Raw genomic sequence first — 27,711 nt, 5'->3', positions numbered from 1 at the left:
ACCAATTTAGACATATGGAATTGAGCTCTGGGGCTCCACCAAACCATCAAATTCTTCCCGCATCCAATCGTTACAATCCAAAATCCTTGATGCTCCTTATTACGTCACAAATAAACTTAAAATGACCTTAAACACCTTAACATCCCATTCGTTGCAGATTTGACCCAAAACAGATATGAGTATTTTTATTCCAAACTCCTTAACCCTCCTAACCCATTAATTCTTAATCTTTCATCCTTAACATTCCCTGGTAATCCTCCGAGGGGTCTGAAAAGAAGATGGCCACGGGACCTTCTAATTTAAATTAATGTTTGAAGTACCACCAATGGGTGGTCCTTCCAAAGGTTTTCAAGTGTATATGAAACATACTGCATATTTACCTATTGTATTATTTTGTACAGTTGTAAATTACATTAAATAAATAATTAAAAAAAAAATAAATCAATCGGTATCCATGTTAAGTCTCAACACTCTTTATTATATCATCGACAGTCCCACGTTTCGGCCAATTCGGACATCATCAAGGGCAATCTTTAACATAAATTTACACCTTACACCCCATTATTTAAAAATGTTTTGCAAGCTATTCAGCCCGGATCATTAATTACATGTCAAATCACCCTATTTTGTTACAATATCATTATTTTTTTAAAACCTTTAATTTTAGATCAACTTAACGCCATCAACTATTATATAAACTGTGTAAAATGATTGTGGTAAGATGATCTAAAATTAAAAGTTTAAAAAAAATAATGATTTTGTAACAAAATTGGGTAATTTGACTTGTAATTAATGACCTGGGCTGAATAGCCTGTTAGGCGTTGGACGAGTTGGATGTGAGGTGTAAATTTATATTTAATATTGTCCCAGAGGATGGCTGAATTGGCTGCAAAGTTGGACTGTTGATGAAATAATAAAGAGTGTTGTGTCTTAACACGGATAACAATTGATTTATTTAAACAATAAATACCAGTCTCAAAAAATTGAAAAGATGATGTATAGAATATAATTTTATCTTATAACCAAATAACCAAAAACTAATTATTTAGGGAATCTTTTTTAGATAGTGAACTTATTCATAAAAATAAAATAAGTGTAATTAAAATATATTTATTTTATGCACTGGTTCGCGAGTTTATAATTGGTTTACTGTGACCCAATTTTCATGGTTTCTTTATTAGGATGAAGTGCATTTCCTCTTTCGAAAATGTCTGGCAATGCAAACGGTGAAAGTGTTAAATCGATCTTGAACAATATCCTGTATTTTAACACTCTCGCACCTTTAAGGATCGTTTGTTATAGAATTCTAGATAGCGATTTTAGGAGTTTGTAATAAAGTTATCAATTTGGGGCTTAACCTGTGACATAGAAGATATTAAGGTCTTCATGGATTATATAAAAAGGAGCTAAAAGAATTTCAAGAAGGGTTTCGTCAGAATTAAACATGAGAATATTCAATGATTTCATGAACCCTTAATGCTCAGCTGAGTATTTCCAGATACGTTTGATTATGACAGAATAATATTCGAATAATATATCTACTATACATGGTCGTGCGACCAAAGCCTTTTGGACTACATGAATCTCTAGCCTTGTGTGGAAAACTAGTTAAGCTTAGAGAATTAAATGCCCCCCCCCCAAAAAAAAAGGTTTATACTATCATATATTAAATAAAAATTTAAATTGTTTTTTTTTTAAAAGAAAATTTCAAGTGATACAAAACATTTGATCTACAGTTCATACAAATATTTTTAATTGTCTATGCAAATACTACGAATATATATGAGGAGGATCTATACAATTATCTAGTTTCGTATGACTTTATTTTTTTTTTTTTAAGATAAAAATAATTAAAAAGAGTATTAATAATTAAAATGAATAGAAATATATCTCTACCAAAGTCCACTGCATGATTTATATTTACAATAAAGTATTATATTGTGTGCAATGTATATATTATAGCTACTTTCCAGACTGGAATAATTCCTGAAAATGTTTCAGTCAAGCCCGTGTGATTCATTTCCTGGCAGAGAGTTTGTAATTCTCTAGTTTCACGTTCAAACTAAATTCAGACTTTCAAATAATTTTGGGAATGAGTCAAATTTACATTGAACTAAAATTAGAGCACTATGCACGTTGACCGAAACGCATTATTTGATGTTATCTTTTCCAAACGAAGATATTTTATTGTGTATTTTTTACAGGAGTTTTATTTTAGTATATTATTTTTAATTATGTAACTTTGTAAATCGAGCATGAAAAACTTTTCAACACGTCTTGAAATTTTGGGTTTTATGTTTTAGGTTATTTAAAATTTAAAAATCGAATTCTGAAACTCAGTCTTTCCGTCACCCTTTTTTGGGGGGCTTTTCTGCAGTATGATTTTTTTTCAAATATGGAACCCGTCTCACGTCACTTCCGAATGATTCTCAAAAATCCTTATTGTCATCAGCCGTCAGATCTTTTAAAAATGGCGCCTCATTATATGTTTTACAGGTCCATATCATAGATAGAGGAAAATCATAATCCTTAAAATCTTAGAAATGTTTAAATTTTAAAATATTTTTTAAACGTGTGGACCGATTTTGTTGTATTTTTTTTATTTTTTCATGGCTTTGATCCACTACTCCCTTTGTACCCAATACCCTGAAACTTTACTCGAAATTCGCAGTTCTGAATACCGCCACCAAGGAGAAAGTTCACCTTTGGCATTTTACACGCCACAGTTATCGCCTAAATTCCGGCTCAAATTTTTCGATCTGACATCACTTGACAAAATTGCTCGTCCTGTTCATTTTCATGAAGACATACATTATAGGACACTACGAACTTAAGTATGTTCTGTCCTGTGGTTTCAAGCGGGCCAAGTAGGTTCTTAAACTGATAAACATTAAATTCCAAGATTCAATTTTTTTTTTAATAAAAGCAATGTTAATCGCGGAAAAATACTTGTTATTTTTTAGTTTCGGAATTACTTAAGCCTGAAAGGCCTAATAGGGCCTTCTATCTGGAAACTTAAATGTAAGAATTTACAAAACTATTATCCTTCTAACTGTTCTTTATAGACGCGAAATGTGACCTCTTACAGTAAGGGAGAAACAGCACCATAAATTTTTTGAAAATAAAGTAATACGTAAAATATTCGGACCGAAAAAATATAAGTTTACCGGAAAACTTAGAAGGCTTGAGGGAACAGCACCTAGTAAATATAATTCAGCTTATTCCATTGTGGCGAATCAGATAAGCGGTTTTATAGGGCTTAGAACTGACGGATAAAACATTTCACGCGTTGACCGAAGGTGGGAGTGGTGTATTAAGACGGATCTGGTAGATTTAGGTTTGTACAGATGTAGACCGCGATTGGTGGTATCGGCCTGGAACCTTGAGGTCACTAAGTCGTTATTATTATAATTATTTTTGCTTATAATCCCTTTAATAATGTGGATGATTATGTCAATCTTATGCTATGTTTTGACTGTCATGTTCCTCCTCATCAAACCAGGCAGCATTTGACTTTTGCTATAACTTCTCACAAATGAAATTGCTTTAAGTTTTCCATTGTATCAAGAATGAAGGATAATATTAACTCATTATCAAATGATATTGCTTTGTTTCACTTGGATTTACTAGACTAAAAAATAAATTATGCGAAATTTCAAATTAATCAATTAATTTATTGTTTAATAAATTACTTGATTTGTTATTATTTAATACTATTTAATCACAATTAATTTGTCTGTTTTTTGCAATATACTATATCAAATGATATATTTATAAAAAACAAAAGCTGTATTATTTTTGTTTGTGAGTTTATTTTTATTTAGATAGTAACTCTATTAAGTTTAAGTTTTCAATCGCATTAATTATGTATTATATAATTTGTACTTCATTGTTTATGTAACTGGGATTATTCCGTATAAATAAATTTTATTTTGTTTATTATCTGCTTGGCCTTTAGTATTCCTCCACTACCTCTAAAGACGAGATCGACCAGACTTAAGTACTACCTTGTGCTGCGTTCACTACAACATAGCATTGAATCTGTATGCAAGTCTCATTTGTACATCTTTCAAAAAAGAAAATTTTAATTTCTATCTTCAACTCTTGGTCGTCAGTACTTATGACATTTTGCATCCTCGTTTTAGATAATTATTCAGTTATTCAATTGTCAGAGTATATTACAACGTTCTTCTATTTAATTTCTGTGTTTCTATATTCCTTTTGTTTTGTCTTCTAGTGTGATAATAACTGAAAACATGAAAAATGCTACTCAAAAGTTCTTCGACGCCCACCAGATCCACCGGATCTAATCCTCAAAGGTAAAAATGTGAAATGGAATCCTGCCAGTGAAACAGTAAGATACCTGGGAATTCACCTAGATCGCTGCCTTACATGGAATCACCATATCAACATTAAACTAACTCAAACTTATGCAAGGTTACTAATGTTATATCCTATCCTAAACAGAAATTCCAAACTAAAACCAGAAACAACTGTTCTTATATTTAAAACAATCCTCAGGCCACTGCTGATGTACGGCTGTGAAGTCTGGGGAGCGGCATCCTTCACGAAAAGGAAAAAACTACAATCTTTACAAAATAAAGTCCTAAGAATCGCAGTTAATGCTCCTTGGTTCATAAGAAATAGCCAATTGCATCGCGAATTACATATGGAGTCAATAGAGGATTGTATCAAAAAACGGTTCATGAAGTTCCACTCCCAGTTGCCGACAGTTAAAGAAGCAGTGACCTACAACCTGGGAAACCCAACTCAACCCGAAGACTGAAGCCCAGACTGCTGCAGTACATTCTTTTATAATTTTTTAATAAATATAAAATTAATTCATAGTCACACTACCTCTATTTACTTATTATTATTATTCATTGTTATTATTTTATTTTATTTTTTTTCTCTTTTCTTCTCTCTTCCCTTTTTCAAATTAACTTATTTCTTTTTACTATTAGAATGCAATTGTTTGTTTATTTAAGTGTACCAATATCATTATTTTTTGTTATTAATTTTACTTTCCTCTTTTATTAAGAAGTGTTATTCTTATCTATTTATTTTCTTTTTGTTTTTTCTTTTAATAAGTACATTGTATATAGTTAGGGGTGTCATTTGTATGACTATACCCCCTCATTATCAACTGTTAAAAAATATATCTGGTATAAAAATAAAATAAAATCAATAAAAAACATATGAAGTAGTATGTCAATATAATTGGAACTGGTTGTTATAACTGATTGGATAAAGCGTTGGGATACTAACTCCCGTCTATATGTTCGAGTCCAGCTATAGCAGAAAATTCTCCTCTTTGGTGCTTGGTCCTTCATTGGGCTCGGAGGAAAACTTTACAAACAATTGGATGCTGACCAAATTAGTACAAGCTTAACCGTTGTCTAAGAAACAGTAGATCCTTTTAAAGAAACTTTATAAGTAATGGTGCAGTTTTTTATATTATTTTATTTTTCAATTATTAATATTATAATCGGATCTTTTTAGCTTTCGCCAATTCCGACATTATTACGATTTATAAATGACTGTATTCATGCTGAACAGGACAAGTTGAAATAGCACCTTTCAATACTCCACAGCATAATAATATTATATAGAATAAAATTGTTTAACTTAATTAAAATATTAATTTAATATTAGTTTTGAATACAATTTCAATATCAATGCATATAAAAGATATCTCTTACAGGCAAGATGCACTGGCAATAAACATATCATTATTGCAGTATTCACAGTTCTGCTCTAGATATTCGTATTGAAGAATATCTGCCAGCTGGCACTAGATCAGGGTCGAGATGACATAATAAAACTCCTGTCATATTTTTAATATTGAACAACATAACTTTTTCGAATGAACTGTAGAAGATATATTCAATAATTGGTAATTTCATAATTAAATAGTTGTTTTTTCCATTAATCGGTTGAACCAGTTATTATGTTATTTATGATTTCATTTATGAATTGTTTATGTTGCTCTTTATGATGTATGCAGTGTACCAACCACGTGTTATTAACATTAATACCATATTAGTCCAATACTATGATATTTTTACCTGGACGGTTTTGGAGAAGTTTGCTCATTTATGGTCTTTAGGGTGCTGATTACGAATTTCGAGATTGTAATATCTAATTTTTCTGAATATTAAAAGAAAATAGGGTGTGAACCGCACATCACAATTTTCACTTACCACCCTACTTATGTTTCCTAAGTTCTGAGTAAATTGGTGAACGGACTTTTGTTTGTCTTCTTTTGTCTCGAAAAAAATTATGTATCCATTGTTTATTACTGTTAACAATGAGAGCTGGTAATTTATTTCGAATGAACCTAGTTAAAGGGGAAGATTTCGACTTTTAAGCCTTTTCAAACTATTTCAATGAATATAAGATCTATTTCATATCAAAGAACATGCAATAGTACATGGATATAGTGAGTTAACGAATCAAAATCGTTAGAGCCATTTTTTAGAAAAAAATATATGAAAAATCGATTATATCAAATACTTCCGGTCTGTCGATTTTACCAAAAACGTTACTGTCACGGCCATAAACCTAGTGTCTTGTACATTCACTTAAATACGTAATCTCAGTTTCCAACTACTTTTCAATTTTGAGATAGTCACTCACAGAGACGTAAATTTTTAAAAAAAGGTGATTTAGGTGACCTCAAAACGTGTATTTTCATCGAAAATTCGAATTCGAAATTTTACACGATCAAAATGCTCCACCCTACGTATATATTCTATACAGTGAGTAAAAGTAAAAACTTTAAAAAAACATTTTCAGTTTTTCTCCCGTAGCATGGAAACCATGCATTTTACCAACATCAACCTGCACTAATTTAGCAGAGAGTAAATTATATGCATTTTCTTCTTAATATTTTTTAACCGGGGCATCGTTTAGGAATAACCGCTCAGAGGTTAATGAGGTTCAGTCAAATGAGGATCTGAGGTCTGAGTAGAAAGTTTTGGATGAGTCCAGAAAAAATTGCTCATTTATGTTTACTAGAGTGCTGATTACAAACTTCAACTTGGTGACTCGGATTTTTTTCAGAAGTATAACAAAAATTAATATATTTTTTATTAAGAACCTGAAAACCGTATGTCGATATTCATGAGATTCCATTTCCTAAAGTGTATGTCCAATAATCTTTTATGAAGACAATGCTTTAAATGTACATTTTTTATTAAGAACAATTAAAATAGTTCATCTGCAATCTTTGGAACAAGTTGTACATTTTTTGTTATATCTTTTTTATTGCTGACTGAAAAAGTTCAATTCACTTTTAACAACCCCTAAAAATATTCAATTTTTATTTTTTATCAGACCATTATTATTTCAGTCTCCCAGAAATTATATGTAAAACTAGTTTAATGTGGTATAAAGGTAGTTTAAGACGTATATCTTCGGAGGAGAAGTAGTGTTCATTTCAAATTGATTACTAGTTGGATAAAATTTCATGTAAAAAATTTATATTCATCATAAAAACAGTAGTTTTATGATTAATGTTATGATTAGGTAGTAACACCTACAAAGATATACGTTATAAACTACTGTATATTACATTAAACTTTCTTTAATTCGATTGCTGGCAGAAATCTGTACTTCCAGTGGTTCCAAAAACATAGATTTTCATAAATCACAGATATTGCCTAAACAACCAACATTTCTTAAATTTATTGCGGAAAATATCATGATAACTACTGCTCCTATGAAGATAAACCTTATAAACTACATTATAGTTCATTAAATTATCTTTAATTTGATTGCTGACAGACATCTGTACGCTTCTGTTATATATTTTTTCATAAATCAAATATTCTACAAAACTAGTAGAAATTAACATTTTATGAATTTATGAAAACTACTGCTCCTACGAAGATAAAGATTTTCCAAAATAAATTCACTAACTAACTGTATTTCGGGAACTATTGAACGTAAATAGCTCTGTTAGGGATCATATATTTGTAAATTTACTCTTCTTTAAATGATGTTCTATTAGGTTCCGTAGCGTTTTAGGTATTTTTTACGATATAGAGCACCGAATGAACCATTTTTTTTTTTACGTTTTACAACAGCTGCCATTTTAAATTCCCCTAACTATACTTGGTAGATTCACCAATTCTGACTAGTAAAATAATATAGTTTTCATTAAAGTAATCATAATTAGGGTGAAAAACTTATTTTTTTCTCCTCTTGGGCTTTTGTACTATCGGTCTATAGTCAAACTAGTTTTCGGGCATAATTCATTGCACTGGTTATAAACAAATTAGGCATAATGCCTACAAAATACTTGGGTTCTGCAACTTTCTGAAGATAAGTTAGGATGACAAAATATTCATTAATTCATCTAACCTGTGATATATTTATCCAGAGTTGCATTTGCATGGTTTGGAAACATCTCCAAGTAATAAATTGAATCAACAAACTCCAAATTCGCTTTGAACGAGACGGTAATAACCAACGTAACACAATACCAAACTCCATAGCCGTGACTATAAACAGCTTGTAAAGAAGGTGACCATAAAGGCGCAAGCTATTCGAGGAGTTGACACCCTTCTAAAACAGGGAAAGAAATGTTGACCTTACTCAATAACTGGCAGCTGGGAACTGAGCCAGGATCAAAGTATGGTGAAAATGCCTAGAAATGTAAGGATTGCAAATACAATGGTAAAAGTATATACATTCGTATAAGTATGTACTAACGGACACCATTGTTCCGTGAAATATACATAACCATGTGTAAGCTGACAATTAATTAACGATTAAGTGTAGTGAGTTCATATTATAAATAATTTTGAATACAACACCTACTGAAATATTCTTATGAAGTATAGGATTGATAGGAACTCAAGAAATAATAATAGAAATTCGATAGAGACTCAACCTCATTTCTCTTCAGTTATAAATATTTTCATTTTTAGGGATAACAGGAATAAGACAGAGAATGACACGATTTGGAGTACACTTGGAATACATGTCGGAAATTTCAATGTATCCTAAATGTTATTCATTATTTATTTATTCAGAAAATTATATCCAGAGTGGTTCAAACAAATGATATCTATCGGTTGAGGACAAAATAACATACTGAAAAGATAAACATAAATGAAATATGTGTTGGTTAAAATTTTGATTATCAGGGTTTTAATTTTTTGACATGATAAATGTATAGATAGAACTAAGATTCTTTTATTACCAGAGGGGCATTTTAAGGTAAGACATCAAGGGATCCTGTTTAGTAGTACCAAATAAACCATTTGGCTAATTTATTCTATGAGAAGCCCGGCGGCTCCAAGTACAACCACACCACTCAGCATGGAACTTTTGTAAACAAAAGAACATTAAAACTATTCAATTCAATTATGATTAAATTTAAACTAATAGGCTTATCCATTCCCCTTGAATGTATTATATTTTCAATAATAAAATTTATTCTCTCTAGAAAAAAAAAAACTATCATCAGAGGTTTTCATATCACATCATTTGAGTGTCATTACAATGTAAATATGTGCAATTTAGCATAACTACATAATATAAACTTTTCAAAATTAAAAATAATCAAATGAATACCAAGCCATATATACCAACTTTCAATTGGGAAGAAGCTAAAAGAAATCTAATATTCTAAATTTATTTATTATTTGTAAAATTATTCCAAAAAAAATAAACTATGCCCTAATGTTTTAATAAATACTTAATTGAGCCGTGTCGAATACCTTATTTATTACTTTAAGTGTTTTTTCTATTCACGAGTAATACTTTTTTCTTCCTTTCATTCATACCACATCAAATCAACCAATGACAACTGAAGGAAAAAATTAATTATTATTTATTTTTTTTAGTTTTGTAAGTAAAAATATTTAAATATAGCTGAAATTTTAAGAATCTTTACTAAGGGGGTTTTAAAATTACATTTAACTTAGTTACTACTACAAAATAAAATAATGTTTTTTTTTAAATATTGGTATTTTGATGTTCTTTCTAAGGATATATTTATTTTATATTTTATATTGCAGACTGGACGTCTGGGTGCTATTAACACTCCAAACAATTTTACCTACTTTTTAAAAATTATATTCTCAAAAAATAATGAAGTTGATATTTTAATTGCTTTGAAGGCAGTGAAAGTTTTTTTTTTTTGGAGTTTAATAGCTATCCCTTCTGAGATATTTCAGAGTGAAGGTCTGTGCACTATTGACGCTTCTACAATAAAGATAAAATTGTAATAACTTTATTTAAAATTGTCTAACTAAAAAGGAAATTAAATCTTAGTGATAAAATTTTTATAACTTAATATAGCGCAAATAAATAATATTTTCTGAAATAAATCGGATTTTTAAAACGCGTCCCTTCTCTGATATTTATGATTCAATGAGCCTGATTTTAGGAAAATCACAATGTTTGAATTAGAAGGAAAAGATGTAATTTTTAAACCTAAATGTTTAAGGTAAGTAGTATACTATATAAACACAACATATAGAAAATTAATTGAAGGTGAGTTTTAGTTTTATGATTACAATTTTTAATTTTAATAGATGTTGTTTGAGGGCCTTTGTAGGGAGTTCAGGCCTTTGCCATATTGACCATAGTCAATATTCTGATTAATCTTTTATTCAATTGAATCGAAATGTCCGTTCTTCGAAATGAACTTCAACTTAAGGGTTCTGTTGAGACCCATAGTGAAGTCAATATATTATCTATTTGCGAGAGTGTGATCGTCGTTGGCCAAATTGTGTCATGTTGTGGTCGATCGGCTATTTGGATCATGATCTGTTTGTCCAATGATCCGTGTAATGATGAATATGTTGTCATATATATTGTTGTCATACATAGGTGGGTCAAGGGTAAATTATAAAGTTACGTAACCAGCGTTAATTCTGGAATGTTCATTATAATTTTTTTCAAGAAGATTATAGTGTCAACATTAACTATTCAAATAATTTTATGGCTTTAATTGGTTTATCAACCTCAACATTTCATTAATTGCAGATTTGGATCGAAATAAATGAACCTCCTGTAATTCAAAAATCCTTACCCACTCAAACTTATTAGTTTTTAAGTTTCCATCTCAAATTATTCCTGATAATCCTCCAATGGACCTGAAAAGAAGGTGGTCGTGGAACATTTTAACTTAAACAGTGATTGATGAGCTACTATAGGTTGGTTCCTTCACAAAATTTGTGAATTTCTTTAATGATGAGAGGATAGTTGACCGTGGATAAGAGAAGATGGTTGGGGGTGCGGACAGAAAATAACATGAATAAGTTGAAAGAAATTATTTAATAATGCCAAAGTTTCGGCCAGAATTTCTAGCCTTCATCAGGGCTACTAGTAGACTAATCTAAGCCTTTGACTTCTTATTTCAAGTAAGATTTAAGATTTCTTACCGCAGAGGCTAGCAATTCTGGCCGAGACGTTGGCATAATTAAATAAGTTCTCTCAACATATTTGTGTTATATTCTGACCGCACACCCAACCATCTTCTTCTCATTTAAATATCTTTATATTTGTAAATTTTAAAAAATAAATAAAAAGATAAATATTGTAGTGTGAATGAAGAACCAATTAACTATGTTTTCATAATTAAAATATAAAACTTAATTAACTGTAAAACAAAAAAAAATCACTCATTAAACTTTTGTTGGTTTTAAATATTAACAATACACCAAGAATTAAATAATTAGAAAAAAGAAAAAAAAAGTAACAACCATTAAATATAGCCGCCAGAAGCATCAATGGTGCTACAATATTATTTCTTAAACAAATACTTGTTCTCTTCTAATCGTAATAAAATATATATATATATATACTTTTCATATAAAAATAATATTCAATAAGGAAAAAAAATTGAAGTGATGTTCGTTGATTTCTAATTTATAATTTAGAGAATATTGCTAGACTTAAAAAAAAAAAGTCCAGAAAGAACTGAGAACATCAACAGTAAAACAATAATAAATTTTTTTTTTAAATTTCATAAGTTTATTTTTATCATGGATATATTTTAATTTTATTTAAAGGCCTTTTGAAAGGTCTAAATGTATCTTTCACCTCACGACTTTGAGACCGGAAGTAAACTCGGATATTACTATCGAATGTTACCCAATACCAAGGTATATCCTGTGACTACATCGGAGGAGGATAACCTCACGTAACCTGAGTGATCCTCCCTGTATTACTTCAAAGGCTTCAGCCAGCAAGTGTCAATAACTTCCTACTCATCGAGTTGAGCCAACAGGTCCAATAAAACAATTTATCACATCGCCTTAATTATTATAATAATCTCATTTGGTCTTAACTTAGAAGGGTCTAAATGAGAGACAGATTTTGGGCATATTATTTTCTTTAAGGAGTTGTAGGCCGTGTGCTAACTGAAGAGGCATAGCGCAACTGGGCAACAGCAACTGTGGCTTTGGATTAAGAAAAATTCGCATGGAAATATTGTTGCGTGTCCTATTAATCTAAGAACCTAGGAAGAATGTTATTTGACCTCAATTTTTTATTACTTTAATAAAAACTATACATACTTAATAATTAATTATAATTGATGACTGCCAACCATAGTTATAGGGAATAAAAAATAGTGGTTGTTTAAAAAAGTTTTGAACATTAATTTGTACTTTCACCTATATGTAGAATATTTAGCAATGGAAAGTATAATATTGCTATCGAGCAAAATTTCGAATTCCAGTTTTTGACAGTATCACACGTTTTGAGGTACCCTGAGTTCAAAAAACCAATTTTCAAAAAGTGGTATGTGTGTCATTGACGGAAATTTGTAAGAAACTGAAATATTTATAGTATATTCCTGGGATGTGATAATTTTTTCGCAACAATCGACCGACCAGAAGTGACAAAAATTTTTCAATTATTTTTTATTTTCTCCAATACGGCTCTAACGACAATAGGGCTTAAGTGGCAAATTTCCGAAAACTCTTCTATATTACCTTTAATTTTCTTTAAAAAAAAGAAAAATAACCAGTGACACTGTTATAAATAATTAAAAAAATGATTTTTTTTTTTATTGATATTTACAACTGTATAAAAAAATACAACAAGTAAATTTGATCATAATGACATAATGATATGATACAGGATGTAGTGGAACTGCCCAGTAGTAGAACTCTAAAAAGTTTACAATATAAGGTCACGAAGCCATCTTCTTTAAAAAAAAAAAAAAAATTAAAAATACAAAATATTAAAAAAAGTTTATGAAGAACTTTAAAAAGAAAATGAAAAGTTGTTATTCGTGTTTCACATTGATAGAAACCTATAAATACGAATTATTTTAGTAACAACAACCAAAATTTTTTGTTTGATTTTCACTCTGAAACGGCGATGCGGATTCCAGATTTCTTATTCAGAGCTCCATATCCTTAAAACTATCAACAAAATTAAAAAAACTTTATAGAACATTATTCAGAGTAGATAAAATTTGCTAAAATACGAGCCCTAATTGAGCTGTTTACGTTCAATAGACATTTTACAGATACAGTTTTCAAAAAGCAACATTTTGTTCAAATAACGAAAAATATTTTGGGAAACTATGGAATCTACAACTCGTGTGACCGACAGACATATGTCTATTAGGGCTCAATCAAAGAGTTGCATTAGGAGTCAGAGTAGCAGTTTCCATATTATAAAAAATAAATTCTCAAAATATTTATTTCTCATTGTTTATGAATTTGTGGTTTTACATTATCCGACAAAACATGACTAGCCATGTTTTGTCGGATAATGTAAAGCTGTTAAAGCTTAGTATAGTAACATTGAAAAATAATTTTTTTGGAAAATTCATGTATTTATGTTATAATATATGAATCCTTAAAAATAGAAACTTTAACCTATAGACTAAGAAGTAGACGTCTCTAGCTTGCAAGCTAGACCAAATTACCGGTGCCCTAGACACGAGACTCAAGCAAAAACTTAATTTAATTATTCCAAATATCTCTTCATTCAAAAAACATAACTTTTTTAGTGCTTTCTAAAATGTTTATTATATTTCTAACGGATTGCTGACACATCCTGCACCATCTTAATTAAAATTAATGAACCGGACTCAGGTTTTGTGTGAGTAATAAATTATCTATGTTTATAGAGTTCGGCGACATACACTGTCTATTTGTGTGCTTCTAACTACTAGGACCCAGATATAGCCATATAGTCCAAACAGGACGGACATTTCATCTCGGGTCACTACCCTCCGAGTTCCTCAGATGCTTAGAAGGTCGTATTTATTTAGGCGATGAGTCTGGCTTGATTTTGTATATCTATATATGTAGATTGTCCTATGTAAGAAGAGCAACCTGACCCAAAACATTGCATTTTTATGACATGTGCACAAATAACTGTACTTATACTACAGCGTCATATCTTTAAATTCAAACCTGATAAATGAAGAGTTTATGAATGCAAATAATAATAATTTGCAGCAGCAGGATTTTCTTTTATTATTTTTATTTATTTATTTTTAGCGAGAACGTTGCGTTGCGAACGCGTAGAAAAGGCGATGTTGTTTTATATTTCCGTAGGCGTTTATTTCTCTTTAAAATAAACCGTTAGAACGTCATATAAAAAATTGTACCTCTTTTTTCCTTAGTTAAGCCACTGTCAATCTGTTTTTGACAATGGTTAGCATTCTGACTTAAATAGTCTGAAAGAACTAAAATGACTCCCAGTAAAACCCAGTAATATATATTATTTTAATGTTATATATTACTTTAGTTATATTTGATTCTCACTTTTAATCAAGTAGATTTCATACTTATTGTAAGAACTTATTATTTTTCAATATTAGTTATATTTGATTAATTTTATTTTAATAATTGGGAGGGTAGTAACTTCAACGACCCGGGTTTGAATCTGGCAGTAGGAGATTTGGGAGCCCTCTAGAGTCAATCCAGTCTCATGAAAGTGGGTACTCTTAATTGGGGAATATGGTGATCGAGCTTGATCCTGGCCACATTACCTCCTTGCACAACTGTTGGTCTAGTAACAGTGTTCCTTACAAAGTTCCGCACCACTGACCCTTCATGGGTTGCAGCCGTACAGATTTAATTTTTTTTTTTTATTTCATTAGTTGTACTTCATAACTATATTTATTAGTAGTTTATATACTATGCAATATATAATGATGATATTTATAGTTATTTTATTTTATTATTTATAATATACGTATATAAGTATTATTATTCAAACATAAGTTATCTTTTTCAAATTACCTATATTTTAGTTTTAATTCTCTTTTATGTTTATTTTTTTTTCAAGTTGGATTCAAGCTGTTTTATATAAATGAAATCATTAGTTACATCTCTAAAAATAATTTCAAAATTGTATGATTTCACTAAATTAGTTATTGTAGTTTCCACATCGCTTGAATTATTTAAAGATTTTTATGTAACTATTTAGTTTTATATTTATTATTTTTATATGATATTTTATGCCATATTTGTTACACTTTGAGGGGTAAAAAAATAAAATTTCAAATTAACTAAATTTGATTTTCAATCGTCTAGTTCATGACAATAAACCATTGAATGTAATATATTTCAGTTACAAAAATAAAAATAAATTAAAACATCATTAAAAAAAGAATGAAGGAAGGAAGAAGATATTTAGAAGGCCATATTACCCAATGCCATTATATGTCAGTTTTTCTGTTCAGTTTATTTCGTCTTATCAGATGCAGAATGTAATCTTTGATAAGAATTTACATTCACTTTGTTTATACACGCGAATATTATTTAATCAACGATGACCCACATTACTAGAAATCAGCTAGAATTCTTCGACAGTGTTTCAACACTTGAACCAGAACGCAACCATTCAATCAATTAGTAATAATTACTTTAGAGTTATGTCATCGTTATATACGAAATTTTAAATATTTTCTGATTTAATTGTATTAATTTTAAGCAGGACGAAAAAAAGAAGTATAATTCAGAATATGGCAATTCTGACAAATGCAGCTTTAATCCTCTCTCCGTATTTGTTCCTTAAACCTATTCGGACCTGAGTCCTTGAAGTTAGTAGCACAGTGCCTTACTACTGAGCCAACCACTCCCAATGATTATAATAAAATTAACCAAATTTAACTAATTTTGAGAAAAATAATTTACAATTAAAAAATTAATAATAATAATCAAGCTATTATGCTCTTACAATAAGTATGAAATCTACTTGATTAAAAATGAGAACAAAATATAACTAAAGGAATAGGTACATTAAATTACCTAAATTTAGGTAATGAATTAATTGAAATTGAAATCATTATCTAAATGGCGAAAAGAAAAAATATAGAAAGTCATATAATAGGTCAATAAATCAGTTTTCAATATTCATAAAAGTACCCAGTTAAATATATCTTTTTTTGGTTTTCTTTATAATTGATATATTTATTTAAATATTGTACCATATATACCCAAAGTACGTTTTCCAAATCCGTTGTTAAATGGTAGTAAAATGAATTATGTTTTCTGAGTAATATTCTGTAAATTATTATTTTATTTTCTAAATGAATTACTTTTCATAAATAGGGGTATAACATTGCACAAGTAGAATGAACAAAAATTCAAAAATCTTTAACTTTTAAGGCTGATATTCCTTGATTAATTCTATTTTACAGCGTACTCAATGATTTGTCGGTTTAATTAATTCTAAATACAGTTTATTTTCACAAAAGGCCTTAATGTTTTAATCAGCTTTTGTGTTTATAGCACTTCCAATCAGCAACATCTGGCATTCGATACAAATAACACGGTAAAAGAAGAGCTCTCGTTTTGTAGATTCTTCTTATTCCTTCCAAAAGTGGGATAGCAGACTCCTTTGGAATCGTTAATCGGTTCCACTTTTTAGAAATACTATTAAAAAAGCAGATAAAACTCATATTCATAATTTTTAAAGCAACTTATTTAGTAATAGGTGTGTATGTTCTTGTTTTACAGACAGGAGGAAAGAGTAAGAAATGGCGGACACACTGGCGATGCGGCCGATGAATCCTGGTGACCGAGCACAGAGCGAACCACCTCCGCCGCATCCGCTCCCGACCTATCTCTGGGAGGAAGTCCGCCGCAGCAGGGCCAGGGGCCACTATCCATGGACCCACCTGTTCAAGCCACCGTACTGCGAGGACCAGTGGCTAAGGGAACAGTAAGTAACTATAGTTATAGTAGGAATTAGTAAGTTCTGTAATATCTAATTAATCATGTAAGCCAGGGATTTCTGAACTTATCATCCTACAGCGATATACACACAGTTCGATTTTTCAGAATGTTGATCCAACATGCGTTGATGCCTGTTTTATATTCTGTAGACATTGTGCGCTTTTTGTAGCATGCTAATAAAATTGCTAGAAAAAAACACTTTTTTATGCAGGATATTTATTATATCTATATTTATTAATTAATAGGTATTAAGAAAATATATATATAGTTTAGAAAAAAAAAATAGTTTTTATCATTTTTCCGAAAAATATTGTTGCTTAAAGACGTAAAACCTTCTGGTCATCAACGCCTATGGGATGATAAAAGTAAAAAAAAAAATAAATAAAATAAAATAAATAAATAAATAAAAAATAGAAAAATAAAAAAAAATAGAAAAATAATTTTTAAAAAAATAAATAAAAAACATAAAAATCGAAGAGGAGTTATAATTTATAAAGAAGGCGACTTTTAAAAATTCAAATACTCGTGTAATTTTAGCTTCCTCATCTCCGAGAGTTTCAGATAAATTTGGGGTTAGTCCTATCCTGTTTATTGTTGGCAAATAGTGAGTACACTCTTCGAAAATATGTCTAATCGTAAGAATGGACTGACAATATTATTGTAGTTTTGGAACGTGTGGCCCGTACACAACCTTGTACCATCCCTTAGGACAAGATGGAAAACGTATATCAATTAGGATAATATTGACATATTGTAATTTTATATGATCTTTTTTTATATTCTTTATCTGTTTCAATGTCAATGCTATCAATAAATTTTAAGTATTATTAGGTTGATATTAATTTAATAAATTAAAGTTAGCAGACATTAACTTCAATATTGATTTTATCATTTTAAAAATAAAAATCCTTTTTAAATTTTCTTTTCGTCTAGTTCCAAAAAAACTCATTATTTAAATTTTGTTCTAAATTAGATGTCAGAAAAAAAGATTTAAAAAACAATTTACTCAAACATTTTGACTATGAAATAAAGAAATTCATACAATTTATGTTAGAATATTCAATATTTGTTTACAATTAATTTCATAGTTTAATAAATGTTATGAGTTGAAATATGAATCTTTTGTAAAGTAAATTATAATGTTTGCTCTATGATATTTTTTTTAAATTTCTATTTTTCTCTAGGGATTATTATTACTATTTACAATGGGCAATATATAGCATATTAATTTACTAAGAAATACTTTCAAGATTCGATATGTTCTCCAAGAAAAATTTTGAATTTTCTGCATCTGAAAACAATAATTTTCAATTAATTATTTAATTGCAATGAACTGAATTATAAATTCATGATTATCTCAATCAATTTCTTCAGTTTCTATAATCTTCCATAGTTTAAAATTTGTCTCGGAAGACGGTAACATTCTGACTGGCGGATATGCTTGCGATAAAGCATACTATCGAATTCCAAAAAAATAATTGAGGAAGATTGACTTAATAGTGTAAACATTAAACAAAAAGAATAAATTTAATGTCGATTAGATCTCAGTTTGATGCATTGAGATAAGAACCGTTTGGTGTAATACCGCCTAAAGGATGGAAGTTTTTGTATTTGTTGTAGGAAATCGTTGTATGAGTACCCCAAGTCGTCTACAATAATTGTACTTTTCACTTGAAAATTACAACATATGAAAATTCAAGAAGTTGGTGTCGCTATTGATAGTGTATTTGGAAGTACATAGATTACACACCATCTTTTGTATTATGAAAAGTTCGAAGCCAAAGTATTTTAAATATTAGTTTTGTAAAAAAAATAGTATGATTAATAATTTTAATTTTATGACTGAAGAAGTTCGTAAGATTGTTTCCAGGGTAAAATAAATCTTTACAGAAATTTTGTAGATTGTATTTTTTATTTTTACTCCATTTATGTGTCCGTGGTTACCCGTCCTTCCTCAACTGATTCGTAATAATCCCGAATCCCATAACAATGTGTGTTAGTGGGTTAAAAAAAACTCAATTAAATCCATTGAGAATATAATTTATCAGAAAAAATACAAGGGCAATATAAAAATTACCAAAAAAAAAACCTATAAAAAGTTTAAAAGAAAATCATAGTGAAATTAATAAAATGTTCGTTTCGTGAACTAATTTCCTTCAAAATACATGAATTAAAGACTCGTAGGTAAGTTTTTTGTTAAATATAATACAAGCTTAATAGTGTTATATTATTTTATAATAAAGACCGAATGTCCTTTGGTATATTAAAATCAAAAATTAGAAGATATTCTCTTTGGACGCAGTCCTCTGTGGCTGTAGCGGAGACAGCGCTTCCTCTGATTAGATTCTTGAAGCTCTGAGTTCCCGCATTGACCGCTAGACGTTCAGTACACTACACAACAGTTGGCAGTACTGTTCTTGCCGGAAGTAAACAGGCTGGACGCAAGCCAGGTGGAAATTTTTTTTAACTATTTAATTATATTTTTTTTGCTGCTAATTTTAGAAGGATACCGGATTAAAGGGCTATCCTTGACGAGGAATTCGCTTCATGTTGTTATGTGCTTCTTAAGTTTTTTCATAGTTCAGAAGATCTTATACAGAATAGATAAGATAGTTTATTATAATATTAATTCTTCCGTAAATCATTTTTTAAACAACTTCAATGTAACACATTAAATGTAACACATTGCCACATTATAATTTTATAAGATAATGATTCACGTTTATCTGATTCAGAACATTTGAAAAGTAGATGATTTTCGATTTGATGACCATCCCAAAATGGAGTGATTTTTTGTTTTAACAGAAATTACTTTTTGCAGTTATCCACTACCAACTAACCAGTACATTTCCTTAATCTGGTATGGTCCACTGGAACCACCCCCTCCCCACCCCATCCATATAAGAGAATTTTCGAGTTTTCAACAGAAAAAAAACACAATACTATAAATCATTTTTATTTCAATACGTATTTGAAAATTAATAGACACTTTAAATAGTATGCGAAGTATTAACAAGAGGCCAATCACAGAAATTAGTGGACTCTCTAGATCAGTTGTTCACGAACGTTTTTCGTCACGGAACTCTTCTTGGGTTAAAAAAAAAACATTTCACGGCACCCTTCTTAGGTTAAAAATATTTCTCTGAACCCTTGTCAACTTAAAAAATATATACAAGCGCTTGAATAAGTAGGAAAGAGCCGTTTGTAGCCAACGGAGTTAAGGCGTCGGTCTAACTTCCAAGTGCAAGAAACTGCTGAAATTCGTCGTATATTTTCTATTTTAATTAAATTTTGTTTTGTAATATTTATACGCTTGGGGCATCCAGTGTGTGGCGCCACCCAGTTTGGGAACTGCTGCTCTAGATCGTGGGAGCAATGGCTCGTGCTTATATTACCGCTGACTGGTGCCTTAATATAAATAACAATATGATTTTAAACAATGTTTTAGTAGCGAAGAAATAGATATTCCCAGAAAATGTTACTTCATAAGGAAATCTAATTTGTAAATGGCTGTTACGGAGTTACAATCTCTTGCTCATTCAACATCCAAAAAACAATTAACTTCAATTTTCCCTTTTTGTACCCTTAGGTCGAGAAATAACATTTCCACTCGCCTCGTTGCTCAAATCTTTAACTTAAAATAGATGCTTAATAAGTATATTAATATTCATATAATTCGTGTTTATGCTATTGAAAACAAATATTTTTGTGTTATATTTCAACCGAAATTATATTAAAACAGATTATGTTATTAGTTCGCAATTGTTTGTGAATAAGTGTACGATGGACGGCTGGATTTTATTTTAAATGTCATATACAGGTTTTATTTTGAATAGTGAAAATTCTGTTTAGTTCTTATCTGTACTATTTGACAGCAAACATTTTTATGTTTTGCTTATTTAAACCAAAGTCATTATAAAATAGATAATGGCTTGAGTTCATAATTATTTGCAAAAGCATTTACGTACCGAGAATAGATTTTTTTTTTTTAATTTTAATGATTTTATATATACATTTTTTAAAAAAATTTTTATGAATAAACTATGAGAAAATTTCATAAGTCTTCATAGTTTCTCTTTAATTTTAAATATTTTTGCTTAGTACTTATATAACTGATTTTTATATTCATGTTATTAGTTGCTTTAGTAATTGTGTTATGTTACAAATGAGAGGCTCCGAAGACCTTGGAGCGAGGATGCCCTGTGTGGGCGATGTAGGTTCAATTTCCAACTGGGTCAGTTCTCAAAAATTGAGTATGACAATTCATCACTGGTTAGGTCAGGATAGCAAACCGCTACGGGTAAGGTACGTTGCAGAGGAATATGGATTTTTTTTTTTTATGGTATAATTCATCCATTTGATTAAAAAAGATTGATTCAAAATAAGAATCCAATAGCTTTGGTCTTTGAATTTAGAATAAGATATAACTTAATCGTTTAGAATTATTAACCATTATTTATTTATAATGCTTGTGGCTACAGAATAATATTTGTTAATAATGTTATGTTGTAATGATGTTATGATACTTGGTGAATATTTCGTAGTTGTTCTTATTTTTTCACCATTTATATGTTTAGTTAAAATACTGCGAATAAAATAAAAAACCTGAAAATAGAATGGCAATGTAGCCACATCAGTTATGGTTGGGATGTTCTCGGCACAGACAGCTATTTACAGTGTTCCAACCCAGTCATTCTTTATATATAGCTGCTTTATTTAGAATTTACTCACAGGAAACAGAGATTTATTTCCAAGATTTTGTTTTCTATTTTTCCAGGAGAATAACAATTTTTTATTCTCCTTGACCTTTGATCCTACAAACATGACAAATAAATAAATTATTCGGGACACAAATATCATTCCATAAACCAACAGCAGATGCATTCGTACAGCAACCCTTGGTAGTACTCTGAATGTAATGCGAAAATACACTGTGACATTTTCATTTCCAATACATTTTAATAATATCCATAGTTGATTGGGAAAACACATTTACATAGTAAATTCGTAGACCATAGACTAAACAGGATATGAAGATTCTAAACGGCTAAAATATTGTCTCAAAAGCAACCAATTTTTTGTAATTCTTCGTTCTGCATACAATTTAATTAATAAATTTTTTAAAATAAATTAAATTCCATATTCGTTTCATATGAGCTTACATAGGGGATTTTGTTCAACTTAACTCACTTTTTATAACCTTTAAAAAAGAATGTTCCCCGCTTCAGTTAAGCATGGAGGACAACTACAATCAATTACAAAATATGTTTTAAACAAAAGACAAAAGACTAACTTAAGTTGCTCAAGTTTATACATAATATAACTAAAAACCTACTCATTATAAATTGAGTACAATATTTTACAGACAAATTTTGAAAAAGAGATTTTAGAAATATTTTTAAGATAACACTTCAAAGGTTAATTTACTCACAGGAACAGAGATTTATTTCCAAGATTTTGTTTTCTATTTTTCTAGGAGAATAACAATTTTTTATTCTCCTTGACCTTTGATCCTACAAACGTGACAAATAAATAAAGTATTAATGGCAGCCAGACAAGTCACCAAATTTTATAATTTGAACGATTTCAGTTTTAAGCCCTTCGAGCGTTTTCTACTTCTCCTTCCTGGTTAATTCGGCCCTTGGATAGATTTTCATTTCATAAATACTGAGGTTATAGCCAATCCAAGTATGAAATTTGAAAGAAAATCAGATTTTTGTTAAACAATTTCGTTTTAAATGTTCAGAGTCACTTGAACGCATCAAATCCCATAAACATTTATGAATATAATGAATTTATATGTAATAATAGGGACTTTTTTTTTGCATCTTTAAACTATAACTAATTTTAACGATTCTGAACAGAAACTGTTGTACTAAATATTTCTTTTTTAGTAGCTAACGTCATTAGTTCATTACTAAATAATAAAGGAATAATTTAGTAAATAGCAACGCTTTTGATTCGACGATCACTTCAGTCAAAATCGATTGAGGTAGTGAGTTACTCGTCAGATACTTTACACTGATTTTTCATGCTATATTATTAAGAAGTACAGTAAGTATAATTTAAAGTAATAAAATGTTAGATGTATCCAACAAAAATGTCTAATATAAGTATTATAAATCTGAAACATGTCATAGCATTTCTAGGCTAAATTACCATGGCAAATGTATTTCGGTTGAGGTATGCGAGGTGTAGAGTAATCCTAGAAATAGTGACATCACTAGATCACTACATTTTATCTCTGAGGGTCTACGCCCTCTGTCACCGGGCGTGCTATATATGCCTGAGCCAGCTGTCTTTAAACCAGGCTTCGGGTTCTACTTTGGCACGCCTCTTCTAGGTACGTTATTTTCATGGCAAATAACACATAGGTATATGTTGTAACAATAACTCTAAAACTCTAAACTGTTATCATTTATCAACCGTTTCATTAAATATACAAGTATTTTTACTTCTTCTGTAGTGCATTATTATCTTTAAATATCGTATTGTGCTGAAACGAGTAAAAGGTGTATTCCAAAAAAACATAACACAAACAACAAGATCTAAAAACTAGTGGAGGGGGGGGGGACAGTTTGAATTTTTGAAAATGCTGGTTCAATTTGAATAAACACGATACTTATGTAAAAAATAAATGTCGATTTTTATAGAATAAAATAATAAACAAAAAAATTATATCATGTAAGATGATTAAGATTATATGCGTTGTATTAACTTTTATTTACAATTATTTTCCCTGTAACGACTATTTAAAATAGATAAATCAAAATACATACATAATCTGGAGGTATCCTGAAATATTCATAATAAATTTATTATTTGAAATTATCCTCCTTTGTAAGTAATACTTTTTTTTTTTTTTTTTACGTCTACTGCTTACGGTCATCATGAATAACACATAATTATATTTTTTGATATTATTTGGGGTTAGTAGTTTGAAACTACAGACGTGGAAACACCGAATCCAATGAATCTTTTTTGGATGATAATAGGTAATAAAATATTCGATCCGTTCCCAAAGTTTCTCGCCAATGCCCCCTAATTTTAGCAAAGTTATACTTCCGGTTCTACTTCGTTTAGAAAGATCCAATTGTGTATTTTCGTATATTTTATAGGAGCCTAAATCACTAGTAAATTTTATATAGGCTAGTAGAATTGTGTTGAAGTTATTTCAATTTTTATAATTGAAAATTAAGGCGAAACATTTGAACAAAAAATTTAATGTTTCAATTTCTATGGAAATTTCTATTTAAGGATTTTTGCAATGTAAAAAATTTCTTTTTTTCTGGCCCAAGACTCCTATTGAAGTCCTACATTGCCTCACCATGGTGGGGGGCAAGGTCAAGTTTTTCATTTTGAGGGACCGCCACTTTATGAAAAAAGTCAATGACCCAGCCTGGATTCGAGTAAACTAACCAGAGTGTCTAGTAAACTAAACAGCCTAAGGCGATGGGCTAGACCCTCTTTGGAACGGCACAACCGAGGCATATGACATAAATGTTCTTTTCATGATCAACGATCATGAGGAAAAGCAGTCCTAGTGAGTACCCCTGTAATTTAGAAGCAAATATATTGCTTCTAACTGGAAACCAACGGTGGTAAAATAAACCCGGAGCCGTTTGTAGCCGTGAGAGTTGAAGCGTCGCCTTAGCAACCTCGTAACTGCAGCGACGCCGGTTCGAATGTGTCGAGGGGAGGGGGTTGCCTTTTATTTTCTGGTGGTATGATCATATGGAATGAAAAACCCCTCTGGTTAGAATAGGTTGGTTACCTGTAGATAAACCTCATCCTCCTCGTAAGTTAGAAATCACCAGGTAGGTGGTAAACTAAAGAAAGTGGAATGTACCCTTTCGCGATGGTGAACCATAGGCCGTTCCAGTCATCAAGGTTTTCCTCTCACAAAATTCTCTTTTAAGTAAATCAGCTAAGCATTCCCTCATCATCGGGTGCCTAAAAAGTGGAATTCGTTCAGTATTCTTTTGCATATTCCGAGATACATAATAAGAAGAAAATAACTTCGGGAAATTTAACAATATCTGGTCATGAAAAGAAAAATAGAACAACTTAAATACCAGACTCATCGGTTTCTTCTCTATTGCGTTAAACCAATATTAGAAGTTTCGAACAAAACCATCTAACCTTTGAAAGGCATGGTAGTAGATTAAGTTTTTTTTCTATCAGGTGAGTAAACTCTGGGCCCCAACTTTCCCCCTCATGTTGTTCCAGAACTAGGCGTAAATCCGTGGTACGAACGTTTGTCTTACATTTCTTGTCTTAAATATGACTACGGAAAGTCTTCTCAGAAACCATTTTTAGCATTCTCATGTGCGAAGTTTTGAATGCAAGCAATAACGAAGGAATAATGGGATTCTGGAATCTCGGATCTTTTCTTATTTAGCGTTGTGCTGACCTTATTGTGAATGATAGTCCCAAAATAGTTATAACAGTTGGAATGTTTTGAAGGTCTGAGATGGAAAAAGATTTTTACATCTTTGGCAGCGAAGAGAAATCAGTGCTAGTGGCTAATTTCTTTGAGTATGCCAGATCGATCTTAAATAAAGGTGGACGAATTGATAAGCAAGTTAAAAATATTGCAAGAAAAAACAATGAACTAATTTTTAAGTATCTAAATCACTGAAAGGAAAACAGAATGAAAAGTTTGAAAGCACCCAACAGGAAACCATGGACCCTATGGGATCTGAGGACCAAAAAAGGTGCCAACAGGCTGTGAAGTGTTTTAGCTTAAACTCAAAACAAAGAACTTTGAACCCTAGTCATAAAGGAATTATAGTTTGTGAGAAAACTGTGCATAAGTTGCTGATTTATCCTTTTGTGAATAAAACCTTGATAACGCATTACAATAAAAGATCTGCGTGAAGAGGATTGGATTGGATTTAAATAGAAGAAGACAAGATATGGAGCAAATATGCTATCATTAGACAGCCATCAAAATACCATTTAATTTTGAACCTCCTCATTTTGGGAAAAATTACTGCTAAAAAGAGATTTGAAGCTGCTAAGTAGGTTTCTTGACAAACTTCGTAAACTGCCAACATCAATTGTACACTCTGACCAGTGCATTTCACTGTGACATAGCCAGTGGTTATTAAAGTTTCCGCCGAACCCATCATTCAAATTTTCATAGCTTTCTAATTCTTGATAAAAACACGTAACATTTCTCAGTGGTTTTGTTTCTTTTAAAATACAGGTATTATCCAAAGTAACACTGCTCAATAAGAGCCTTAGACCGTTCATAGTCTATAAAAATGTTGAGATATGTAGAAAATCTGTATAGTTTTGGCATAAACAATATTAAATTTTGGCTGACCTAATTTTGCAAACTAATCTTTTTTACTTATATGAGTATCTTCAGGTCTGTTTTTGCGCTAATGTTGCATTTGAGTGAAAAAAATCCTTACGGAAAATTTTATGTTAACCCAGGGAAGGATTAAGGTGGAAGACAGGGGATCTCGTTCCCTTCCTACCCCAGGCAGGAGATATTCTACAGAACGAAATAACTGACTATTCTCTACTAACATTATTACTTACATAATTATGCTTTGGGTAAATTTAATCGTTAAATAAAAAGAGTACTTGAACATTTATACACCTCGTAAAAGCTTTATAGTCCTCTTACACCGTGTTGATAGGTGAGTGTCCTCGCACCACAGGGCCATATCTTGGATCCCCTTCTGATATAGCCTCCTGGGCTCAGACAGAATCCGACTGCTAGAGGCTTCCTTCGTCACCTGGTAGGTTCCTTTGAATTTCATTACAAAATTTAGGTTCGTAACGGAGGCAAATAATAATAGGCAAATAGGGCTCGTTTAATTATTCTACGGTATACAAAATTGACCAGTCCGTGCACTATCTGGAATAGTTCTTCTGTACAATATCATAACAACGAATAACATCCATGAACCACTCTGTTAAACTTGTCGATAAAATTTAATATATGCTGGAAAGCATTTATATTATAATTAAATGCAGTTTAATTATAAACCCATCTTCAGTAATATTTGTTATTGACGTAAGATTCAATTCAGATTTCGTAAGGATCGATTCCATTCATACAGGGATCTTGAATGGAAATTAAATCCTCTCCCTGTTGTTGTTTTTGTTGAAATCTAACGGAAACCAATAAGAACGGGCCTTGTAAAATCACTACTACACAATTTGACAAGGCTTTTAAATAATTTAAATTATTAATTTAACCAATAAGAAATCAAATGAAATTGTATTTTTTAAAAATAATATAAGACGAATTACGAAAAGGAATCTATTTCGATGAATAGTATACTCCATCGCGAACGCGGCAACTGGGGAAGTCCTCAGAGCTGAGGGGGTTGATGATGATGAGGCCAGCCGAGCTAGTGGGGGCCAGTGTGATATGCACAGTCGGTCGAGTAGCTCGAGCAGTGTTCGCTGCGGATGCCAGTACTACCACAGCAACGACCCTCTGCCAGAACGGAGGTCTTTGGTCGGCAAACACCACGTCATGGCGTGAGTACACCTAACTGTATGATATACAGAT

The 27,711-nt window shown here is 30.6% G+C and overlaps 1 protein-coding gene across 2 annotated transcripts in view; it reads left to right on the top strand.

Moving 5' to 3' along the window:
* The window catches only part of LOC106686756 (titin), a 104,293-nt gene that overhangs the window by 35,794 nt on the left and 40,788 nt on the right, over positions 1-27,711 (top strand). For both annotated transcript variants that reach the window (XM_014430246.3, XM_014430247.2), the window contains exon 2: positions 16,956-17,160. In XM_014430246.3, coding sequence (XP_014285732.1) covers positions 16,976-17,160 — 185 coding nt within the window. In that variant the 5' untranslated portion in view covers positions 16,956-16,975. The remainder of the gene's footprint in view (positions 1-16,955; positions 17,161-27,711) is intronic.

Source organism: Halyomorpha halys, unplaced genomic scaffold (assembly GCF_000696795.3).
Source record: "Halyomorpha halys isolate HHAL.00 unplaced genomic scaffold, Hhal_1.1 Scaffold868.1, whole genome shotgun sequence".
Lineage (NCBI taxonomy): Eukaryota > Metazoa > Arthropoda > Insecta > Hemiptera > Pentatomidae > Halyomorpha > Halyomorpha halys.
This window is presented reverse-complemented; position numbering and strand designations above follow the sequence as displayed.